This window comes from Rutidosis leptorrhynchoides, chromosome 11, assembly GCF_046630445.1.
Source record: "Rutidosis leptorrhynchoides isolate AG116_Rl617_1_P2 chromosome 11, CSIRO_AGI_Rlap_v1, whole genome shotgun sequence".
Taxonomy (NCBI): domain Eukaryota; kingdom Viridiplantae; phylum Streptophyta; class Magnoliopsida; order Asterales; family Asteraceae; genus Rutidosis; species Rutidosis leptorrhynchoides.
The window spans coordinates 37311710-37323834 of record NC_092343.1 but is presented as its reverse complement, the minus strand read 5'-3'; the positions used below and the strand labels follow the sequence as shown (position 1 = coordinate 37323834).

General features: G+C 32.7%; 1 protein-coding gene across 2 annotated transcripts; it reads left to right on the top strand.

The window, feature by feature from the left end:
* Positions 1–323: 323 nt before the first annotated feature.
* LOC139877488 (DNA oxidative demethylase ALKBH2-like) lies at positions 324–1527 on the top strand. Of its 2 annotated transcripts, none has more exons than XM_071864914.1 (4): positions 324–578; positions 658–774; positions 862–1051; positions 1162–1527. In XM_071864914.1, the coding sequence occupies exons 1-4, from the start codon at positions 330–332 to the stop codon at positions 1362–1364; spliced, it is 759 nt and encodes a 252-aa protein (XP_071721015.1). In that variant the 5' UTR covers positions 324–329; the 3' UTR covers positions 1365–1527. The 2 variants fall into 2 exon arrangements, with proteins under 2 accessions (XP_071721015.1, XP_071721014.1); XM_071864913.1 differs by having other exon boundaries at positions 862–1066.
* Positions 1528–12125: the final 10598 nt, after the last annotated feature.

Below are 12125 nucleotides of genomic sequence, written 5' to 3'. Positions count from 1 at the left end.
GGCTTTTTGGGTTATTTACTTGGGCCCAACTAATTCGGTCACCCTATTTAAGCTCTGCCCCCTATGTTGATACGATTAATTAACGTAAACCTGCGCAAGCCACAGCTACAACGATCTACGACGAAAAATTCGAACATCAAAAAACCTAAATAACGGTTAGTTTTTTCCTCTTCTGCAGCTTATATTCATAAGTGATTTTCTATAGATCAGGGTTTAAAATTGAAATGTAAAATTATTACTTTTACAAATATAATTATTGATTGTCAATTTTATATCAATTTAATTGGATTGTAAGAATTTTGATCTCAAATTGTGCAGTAATGCTTCAGATGCAGTCGAATTTGGTATTTGCAAGCCCTAATTCTGGTGATTTGACAACTGAGAGTGAAAAGTTAGTATTTAGAAACCCTAATTTGACCGTCAAAAAAGAAATTACAAATTTGGGAAACGGCAGTGAGTTGGTATACTGTCCCCGTTTTTTCACGGAAGACAAATCATGGGAGTATTTTAATTATTTACAAGCTCAAATCCCATGGACCAGACCTACCATTCGTGCCTATGGTAGACAATGTCTTCAGGTACTAGATTAATTGATAGTAGTTCAACTGTTTTTTTTTTTTTTTTTTTATTGTATTAAAGTAATCTTTGTGTTTGCAGCCTAGAGATGTATGTTATATTGCAAGTAAAGGATTGAAGGATTATAGTTATAGTGGGTATACGCCACAAGCGTATTGTTGGGATGATTTCCCACCGCTTAAGGAGATTTTGGATGAGGTAGTTTCAAAAATATATAAATAAAAAATTATTATTATTACTTTGTTGATCAACTGTTTAAAATATAAATTTTTGGTTTTTATTTAGGTAAACAAAGCCTTTCCTGATGAGAGTAGCAAGTTCAATAGCTTACTTTTAAATAGATACAACACTGGAAAGGACTATGTGAGTTGGCATGCTGATAATGAGAAGGTTTATGGGCCCACACCCGATATTGCCTCCATATCGTTTGGTTGCGAGCGCGATTTTTTGTTGAAGAAAAACCCTAAAAAAACTAGTAAGAAATCTCAAGGTACACACACTGGTACATGTGTCTCATATATATATGTGTATATATACTGTATTATTTTTTACTAATTACGGAGTATGTTTCTGTGGATGATGTAGGTGAAGTTCAAGTTGATGGAGAGCCTAAAAGTAAGCGAGCTAAGACTAATGGTGAAGATGAGTACAAATTTAAGTTGAAACATGGATCGTTGTTGATGATGAGGGGCAATACGCAACGTGACTGGCTCCACTCGGTTCCTAAACGAGTTATGAAAGCAGCTTTATCGACACGAATTAATCTAACCTTCAGGATGGTTTTGTAGATGTTTGTTTCACTTCATGTGTCTTACGCACTTTGTTGACTTTAAAAAACCGATTATCTTCTTATATTGTTTAGTTTTTAAAAGTCGGGTTGTCGAATAGGGTATAGAATTTCAGGTTTAATTAAATTATATGCGTCAACTCTGTTTTAGCATATGAATTATCCAAGGTATCTACCATTTAAGTGAAATTGTTTTGCATTGGTAAATTGGTTAAGTTTCTTGATCTAGATTTTGTGTTCTATGGTGTTGCTTGACGACATGGACCCTTTTTTACTCGGTTGCCCGTAAAAACCTGTACGCCCATTTTGCTAACCTAAGCTACTTTGGAGATAATCCACCTTACGATGACAGTTGGAAACGATAAGCTGTGACTGACCTAGATTCATGCATCGTTCGTTTGTTTGAAACATGACAACAAACAAGTGATGGAGACTATTTGATGAAATGCCTTCATTACCTCTTATTTTGATTGGTCAAGTATGTCTTGAAACACTCGGGATGATCTGATCTTTCATATTCAAATTTATGACTTTAGGTTCCTTGATGGAGGATGCTTGGTCAAGTATGTCTTGAGAAAAGATTTTGACTTTGACCGTTATTTCCAGATTAATCTTGACCGAATTTTCGAGTAATTCTGAGTTTTGGTCTGAGTTTCACCGACTTTGTCCAAGTTGTGAGTACCAGGAGCTCTCCAAAAACCAAATACTAGTACTTCTGAGTTCTGCAAACCTATTCCTTCCGCATGCATCATTTTTTAGAATTTTGTTGCTCGATGAAGAATATATACTCATATGGGTGATGTCGTGATGATATATCAATCATTCAAAATCGTGCATGTTGCATTCTACTTATTTGCAAAAACAATTGTACAAGCACGAGCAACATCCACCCTGCATCGTGCGTTGTGCGAGGGCGTTTTTTGCAAGCAACATGTACCATGTACCAATAGGCAATATTCCAGTCCATTTTTTGCAAGCACCATGTACCATGTCCTAGTCGATTTAGTCACCATGTACCATGTCCTAGTCAATTTAGTCACCATGTACCAAGCACCATGCATCGTGCGTGGTGCGAGAGCAGTTTTTCAATTACGAGAATTCAAGCGTATATTGTTAAACACATTGAGCATTAGGAGCATTTATTTAAATATATAATTAATTATAGCATTGGTTCATGTAGTTTACTCAAAATTATAAAAGTAGTCTTTTTAAATTTATACTTGTAGTGCCTATGGTATTTAAAATGCATAACGGTCGTCTTAAACTTAACGTCAGTTAACTTATTATACGTGCATTGCACATGATGGGCAATTAGATAGTTTTATCTAGCATAAAGAAAGGAACCAGTTTGGTGTATATCTTCTAAAAAGATGTGATCGAGCCTAAATCCGACTATACTAATCGAATTTAGTCCAAGTGCAATGAGAGTGTTGGATTGAAGCTTATTCCGAAGTTTAACGAGATTGAAGTTGGACTTGAAGCTTATTTCGATGTTTAGAGGACCTTAAGATCGTCTTTCATTCGAGTGATCGATTCGAATGGTCAATCACCATGTCCCGGTCTTGGTCGTCATTTGGGCAGAGTAACGGTATCCGTTCTCTCCTCCTGAAATGAGAGGTTAAGTCGTCTATTTATAGAAGGTTGTGCCTTTAGAAGTGCACCTTTAAGCTTGCACATTTTATGTGCTATGTGCAATGTGCTGAAAGTTAGCACAATGTTGTGCTAAAAGTTAATACAATGTTGTGCTGAAATTTAAAACAATGTTGTGCTGAAAGTTAGCACAATTCCGCTAAGAGTTGGCACAATTTTGCTGAGTGTTAGCACAATTCCGTAATGTTGTTGATTTCAGCATAATCTTGCGCAATGCGCAATATAATGCTATGCACATCATCAAGATGCATGTGGTAAAATGAATATGGTGTATATCTTCTCAAAAATAGAAGCGTTTTCATATTCTAAAATAAAATATAATACGTGGTTTCTCATATGGGTGGTGCATGGTAAAATAGACACATGGTGTGTGGTGTGCGGTCTTGAGGCATTTAAGCAAATTCCAAATTTTAAGGATATATCGTTAACCACTTCGCGATTTTGTGAAATTTCGACTAATTTCCCTTCAATTTTTGTAAGCCAACATTCGTTTCTCATATTTTATCCAGTTCCAAATTAGGCCCATTACAATGAAGCGGGTTTTGCTAATAGGCTTTCAAAGGTGGATAAGGCCCATGATAGCTACGTTGGCTTGATCCATGTGATTCTTGGCTTTAACTTTCCTTAAATAGTGTTCATAAAAATTTTCTACTCACACAATATTAATCGTTTGACTCAAATAGCTTCAATAGTACACAGTCAGGGCCGGCTAAGGCTATGGGTGAAGCGGGCGACGGCCCGGGGCATCACGCGGTTAGGGGCATCATTTCGAAGAAAAAAAATTAATACCCACAGTTTAAACCTCATAAAGATATATGTTTGCGTAACTGTTGGGGTCATTTTATAATCATTTCGCCCGGGGTATGCAAAAACTTTGACCAAAGTTTGACCGGCCCTGTTCACGGTTATTATTAATTTATATTTGTGTCCATTGAAATTTGATATTACACCTTATAAAAATGGAGAAATAAAGTTAGAATAAAAATTAGTTAATTAATATATACTCGTACTTTTTTTTATTTAAAAGATGGATTTAGTAATTTCTAATTTAATATATGCATGGCATACATGTGCTTATGAACTTATCATGCGTAAATGGTGTGCGTTATTTGTGTGGTGTGTGCAAGTGCGTGTTTTGTTTGCGTGTGCATGTGTTCTATGTGTGCAAAGTGTTGTAGCCGGTACACAAGTGGCCTGCGTATGTTTCGTGACATGAGACTTTCTAAAAAAATCTTATTTAGCTGTTTAAAATTTATGATGAAAATGTTAGTTGCATATACAAAGTATAAGGGTGATGTATATATCTTCTTACTAAATATCTTAAATTTGTGTATTAACAAGTTATATTTTACCTATAAGGAATAAGTAATGCTTTAAGTTTTTAAAATTCATTGAAAAGAAAAGTAAATTTGATATTCTCATTGTCAAATTGCTCAAAAAGGTAAGATAAAAACTACATTTTTCAATAAAAATAATATTGTTTTTTTCTTTGTCCATAAAGGATTTTGATTTCAATTTAGTGCATAAACGGGTGTTTGATTGGAAAATAGTGCAAATTGAGGTAAAAATCGACATGTGACATTTATATTTAATTTTTTTTAAGTCAGTATATTCCATGTCATTTTTTGTATTTTTTATATTTACATGTCATTTTTTTGTATTTTGTTATATTTACATGTCATTTTTCATTAAAATTTATTTTGTATTGTTTGCTTTCATCAAAACACTATTAACATTATGAAGAAATTTAACGAAACTAACATAAACACAATGAATAATGGAGGTTTCAAACAAAAAGCATCTGAGTAATACTAGCTAACAAATCAAACATAATTAATTTCTTGAACAAATCCCCACTAGATATGATATTAAATCAATATAAACCGCGTTCACCTTGATCTGAAACTGACATGAGAAATGCAACTTAAAAGTCACAAGGTTCATAACCAGATCTGAAACAAAAAAGTGAAAAACCAGAATGAAGATGGCAGAGATACTTCGAAAATTTCATTGATTCATCAGATCAAGGTGAACTGTATGTTTAGGGTTCTTGAGTAATTCCAAATTAGGAACTGACGTCTTTAGCAGATACAAAGTAAATGAAATTATTTGATTGATGCTTTTAATTTAAATTATTGATTATTAAATGTAAATATAAAAGGGGTGATCTTCACACACAACTTTTTGATCTATGTATATCGAATTACCGATTTTACCTTTAATTATACTTATAACAATAATAATATAAGTTCAACTTTTTAGAGCATAACTGTGATTTTATTGAACAAAAGTGTACATGGATCAAAAAATAGTGTGTGAGAATCACCTCCCAAATATAATATAAATATAGATGTAATAAAATAGAAAAGGACTTAGCAAATGGATATTATGAAAAATCTATAAAATCCTAGTCATTAAATGGCAAAACTGACATAGAAATACACATGTACTAAAAATAAAAATAAAAATAAAAATGCCAAAATGTCGATTTTTACCCCAATTTGCACCATTTTTCAATTAGAGTCCTTTCTAAGCACTATAATTGAAATCATAATATTTTATGAGGAAAAAAACGATATTACTTTTATTGAAAAAAATGTGATTTTTATCTTACTTTTTTGGTCAATTTGCCCATTAAAAAACTAACGTGTCATCAATTTGTAATTTCACAAGCATGATTAAAAAGATTGAACATAAATATTACAGTTTTATTGTTTATATTGCTTACAATTTAGATTTCGTGTATATTTAAAATTAGAAATTAAAGAATTGTATACAAAATGCACATTTTTTTTAAAAAGGAAATGTGTACCCACTAACGTCTTAATATTACTTTTACTTTTTAAGGATTTTAGCTTTTATTAAGAAAAAATAAGAATATGGATTTCACATATTAGCATGTTTACGTACACTAACTCAACAAGCAAGAATCATGAATGTCACCATCATCTATCATCTAGGAACTACATATTATCGTACTTGTCTTTTTGAGAAAGTTACAAGTAATCGTCATTTCTACCTGACTTGAATAGAGAAAATCTAATTCGTTTGCTATCAACCTAGTTTGTCATTAATCGTCAAGGATTTACCCTTATATTTCAATGTCCCTATCTTCTGTTTCCTATAATCATTATTATCCACAGTTAATACTCCCTCCTATTTGCTGCGATTTATACTCCATTTTCTATTTCGGAGCTTTGTCCCTTCGTTTCTTCTTCTTGCGATTGGGCATCTCTTGTAATGGTCCAGAATTCACGGATATAAGTTTCAGGATGAACATTGTTAATGTTCTAAGAAGGAAATGGTAATGGCACGATCTTGATTTGTTAAATTACCAGAATACCCTGGAAAAGACCGAATCATCAAGGAATATTTTCTTGATATTTTAGAGGTTTAAATAGAATACAATAGTCGTGTAACATGGCACATGATGACATTAGAGTCTGTGAATTATCACGTTTCATTAGAAACTCAGCATGACTTACTGTAATATAATCACGTTGATCAAGTGTCATTATATTATACTAACTCATGCATCAGTTCCCAACACTACTTCAAAAACTTTCATAATTTAAACTCAAATTTTAAAGAAATTTAGAAACTAAAGTAGTTTCCTTTTATGATATAATACGGATAACGCAGAGAGATAATTAATATCGAACGATAATATTTATGAGGATATCTTCAGAAATATTGAGGATATTAATAAAGAAAGGTACGATGATATCTTAGGATTTGAGAATCAAATTGTGATGAAGAAATTCATTCACGATGATTTAGAGTGGTTAAGGAGTAAGGTATTCGCTAAAGATTTCATCAGAAACAGAATCATCTGGATTCTTTATGTACAAGTTTATTCCTTGTGATTCGTTCAGAGACTCCTTCGTAGTTTACTCAATCCATTTTTCAGTTTCAAACTTTTTCTGAGCTTTGCCAACATATAATTCTTTATAAACAACTTTTGACTGATTAAGGTCGTTTACGGTTATCTATGGTTTCTGCTGCTTCACTAAGCTTTTTTAACATTCAGAGTATTGATTTGTGACTGAGTGCTTTTCAGAATTTCAGAATGAGAGATTATAATTCTAAGAGATAAATGTCATACATATAACTGTTGATGTAGATATGCTGTGAGTTTTCAAAGTACTGATTGCTAATTCCTGGTAATTGTTATGGCAGTTCTCGTTACAAGATGCGGATGAGTATATGATAGGGTTTCAATGAATAAATATAATGATTTATCGGAGAGATTTAAACCAAGAACCAACGAGGTTGCTGGTACGTCTGCTGGTAATATGGTAGAATATGAAAGTTTCCTGGTAACAATAAAAGATCACGCGTATATATCAAGGTTATAATAAGGTTGTTTTGAATGAGAAGTCGAAGTTGACTTGCTGGAGCTGTGACAAAATTTGCTACTTTGGAAAGGGATTGCAAAGTTATTTTCGATAATAACAATGCCAAAGGAGCTAGCACAATTATGTGTTATATGTTTACTCAGGTTTCGAATGTTTTCAGGTGCATAACTATATGCATAAATCTTTCTTTCTGTAGATGAAGTGTCGTTGGTTCATCCTCTCGATTGAGGTGTTTTCAAGAATCATAAAGAGTTTGAACGCAGATTGTAATCGTCAAGATACAATTGAGGTTTAAGATGAAGTAAAGTGGCAAACTTGAAGAATTGTTTAGTTTCATATGTTATAATCAATATTTTAATTCATTTTTATTTGTCCAATGTGATTAGTCCACAGTCGATAGTCCACAGTTAACAATCCAATGATTCATATATAGTTTAATATATAATATTCGAATTAATTAATACGTATCGTGACCCGTATACGTCTCAGACTCGATCACAACTCAAACTATATATATTATTGTAGAATCAACCTCAACCCTGTATAGCTAACTCCCGCATTACTGCATATAGAGTGTCTATGGTGATTCCAAATAATATATATAGATGCGTCGATATGATATGTCAAAACCTTGTATACGTGTCCCGATATTTAAAGTGCGTAAAATAAATAACAGAAATTAAATGACGATAAATTAAATGCGTAAAGTAAATAACAGTAATTAAATAGCGATAAATAAAATTGAAAGAATGTAAATTGCGATAATTAAAATGTGATAAGGAATTAACAGTTAGCTAGGATTTCGTTAGCGTGGATTCTTAACAAAATTTCTCATAGTTAATTTGTTTGTTTCTAACAAATTTTATTTTTATCCAATGTTTTCTTCATTATGCCACTTGTTGGATTCTGATAGGTCGAAATCCAAATATGAAATTGAATGAGAATGGTTATTCTACGGTGAACGGATTCGTATATCTGTGGATGTAAGTAGGATAGTGAATGACTGTTGAATCAGATTCGAAGATTGTACAATGTAACTTATTAATGTGAAATCTAAATATTCCTCGGGTATTACCTACCCGTTAAAATATTTTCACCATTAACAGTTTGTACGAAAGAATTTTTAATTACAATCTTTATGAAAATATATATATATATATATATATATATATATATATATATATATATATATATATATATGCTTATATATTTTCTTCAGATGTAATCATGGATTTAATGAGTCAATATGATATTAAACTCGTTTGAGTTACCGTTAGAACAAGAATATATAATCTCTAAAACATTAAAGATTACGTATTCGCCATAAGATTACATATTCGCCATGTCGAACGAAGGTAATTTATGTAGAACGATTCGTAGAACGATGATTATACTCAAGGTACAGAATGAGATGTTGAGGCATGGATTGTTGAAACTTGGGTTATTGGTGGTACTGGTGCTGTTACTGATGGTACTGTAGATACTGGTGTTGTTGCTGAAGCTGGTACATTTTGCACCATACTTTCCAAATTGATTACTCGAGCGCGAAGTTCGTTGACTTCTTCCATTATTCCCGAGTGATTGTCGGTCGGAATGAGCGAATGAATAAGATCTAGAATTGTGGATAGAATATAATCGTTGTGGGATATCCTGGTAATGAGGGTGAATATGGTGTTTCGAATAGATTCGCCGGTAAGTGCTTCAGGTTCTTCACTAAGAGGTGAATTCGGTTGATGAAAAGGGTCACCTTCTTCTTGTCTCCAATGATTAAGTAGACTACGAACCCATCAGATGAATCGATGATGGCCGATTGGTTGATCCATTCCGGTTATACTGCTTTCGGAGCTTAGGTGAATATCCATGTCAGAATAGCTGTCGGAATAACTATCGGAATAGCTATCGAAATCTGAGGGACTCGAACTGGTTGAGGGATTCATCTCGTATGATCAGATGAAGGATTTTCGATAAAAAAAAATAGATTATAGGATGTAGATTAGTACCCTGTAATACATAATTACATATGCATATATAATACTAAAATCCCATAAATTACGGAGGAATCACGGAAGCTGTCAGGCAAAGGTAACAATAACAGATACGCTAAGATATGAATTTATCTATACACTGTCTATGCAATAGAGGCAGTAAGACATGTCCAGACTGAGAATGATAAGCTGATAATTTCCTAAGGATGATAAGCAGATGATTTCCGACACGAAATGATAAGCACAACTTTTGACATGCAGACACGGTCGAAGTCCAGACTCACTAATGCATCTTAATAACTATTAGTTAGACACACTAATTCAAGACCTGGTTCGCTAAGACCACCGCTCTGATACCAACTGAAATGCCCCGTCCTAATCCATCTGGACGAAGTCTTCAACAGTTGGTCCCATTGCGAGGTTCTGACCTCTATATGCCATGAACGACTCCATGTAATATGAGCAAATGCACAGCGGAAGATTTCTTTCATGCCTGAGAATAAACATGTTTTAAAGTGTCAACCAAAAGGTTGGTGAGTTCATAAGTTTATCATAAAACAATAAAATTTATCATTTTGATAGACCACAAGATTTAAATGTTGCATGGTACAAATGGGCCCGAATCCTATACCCACCTGTAATGTACATGCTATATCTTTTAAATACAGTACATCTTTCTTGTGTACGAAATCATTTTCATAAATCATAGTAACCGTGCACATATCTTGTGCACAAAAATAACATACACATAACCTGTGTATAAAATCATTCTCTCGATATATAACATTCACATCAACTGGTGGCAATTATCATGTCCACATAATTCAATGGTGGCAATTATCATGTCCACATAATTCTATGGTGGCAATTATCATGTCCACATAATTCAATAATAATCCGCAGAACTTCTGTCTGCATAATAATTCATTCGAGGAATGTTTTGCTTGTGTCTATCTGGTCAAACATTTATAAAAGCATTTTATGTATTCGCAGTTCAAAATATATTTCAAAAGCATTTAATAAAACAGTTGTAAAAACAGGGCATGTATTCTCAGTCCCAAAAATATAAAGAGTAAAAGGGAGCAAATGAACTCACGCATATAATTATTGTAAAACAGTTAATGAAATATTTGCATGTATTCTCAGCCCCAAAAATGTAAAGAGTAAAAGGGGAGCAAATGAAACTCACCGTACTGTATTTTGTAGTAAAAATACATATGACAATATTGAACAACTGAAAAATGCAGGGTTGGCCTCGGATCCACGAACCTATATTAATTGTATATCTCTTAAATCATATAATCGTAATCGAACAAAAAATATATATATTATTATTAGTGATATAATTTTTATATTAACAACTTATAGGTTTCATTATTTAATTAAATATATTCATTTTATATATTTTAAGTAAGTAAAGATATTAATATAGTTAAGTTATGTGTATTAAATATATTTTTATATAAAGATCCTTTATTTATTAATTTAACTATAATATTAGATTAATGATAGTAATAATAATGATAGTAATAATAGTAATAATAATAATAATAATAATAATAATAATAATAATAATAATAATAATAATAATAATAATAATAATAAGAATGTTAATTTTAAAAGTGATAATTTTAATAAAGATAATAACTTTAATAATAATAATAATGGAAATAAAAATAAAAGAGTATACCCTTTAAAACTTCCTCTAAAAAGAATTGCCCAAGATGGGGCTCGAACCCGCGACCTCTCGTTCAACCCAAACACTCCTAACCCTTTAGTCTGTCTCGCTTTCTTGCCATAAAATGTAACCAGAACCTTATAACCCTTTTAATTCGAACAGACCAGCAGCATAGCTACAGCCCAAAAGACAATTTAAGTTGAATCTCGGCCCAAGTTGGTTAATCCACCTAATTTCATTTGTCCAAACATGATAGTCCATATATGTAGCGACCCCGACAAATCGTCAAGTGACGGCGTCGGCTACGTGGGTCCCATTACCTGATTATAAGTCTTTAAGATAACGTTTGACCAAAATATGTCGCCTTCATTTCAAAATAAAGATTGTTTCAAAGTTTACAAGAATTGTTCAACCAAAAGTTAAGTTACAACGTTATAAGTACGATTGAAATCTAGGCGACACGGTTTAAAGTAAAGTCAAAAGACGCTCCATGAAATGCATGCATACTCGACATCGGATGCAAGTATCAAATAGTAAGCGGAAGCATGTTTCACATATCGTGCAAGACCTGAGAAAAACATAGAAATCTGTCAACGAAAACGTTGGTGAAATCATAGGTTTAAGTAAGTAAGTACAAGTGAACCACAAGATTTGCATCAATGAAATAATAGTAATACATTCCAAAAGTTTGTTTCACGAGCACCCAATTATCAAAGCTTAACATTCCTTCCATTGTATACCCCATCACTTAGTGCTAGAACAAACACTGATTCTCGAAAATATATTTCATCCGTAGACGGTAGCGAACCGTCAAGGATGAGGGTTGTCAACCCATATGGCCATATAACATAAGTTCTCGCTTACACCCGGCAAGTGTAACTAATGATAATCGAATTGAGGATTTTGTTCTAAACTCGTATGTAGAATGTTTGTTTTCCCGTTCTTGTGTTCACTTAGTTCAAAAGAATCGTTTATGTTTTCTCATCCCAATATAAGTTCAAAAAGAGTAAAAGTGGGACTATGATCTCACCTTGAGTGCACGAGTAGTAAAGTACTTCAACAAGTAAACGTGTGCAAAGAACAATGCTAGT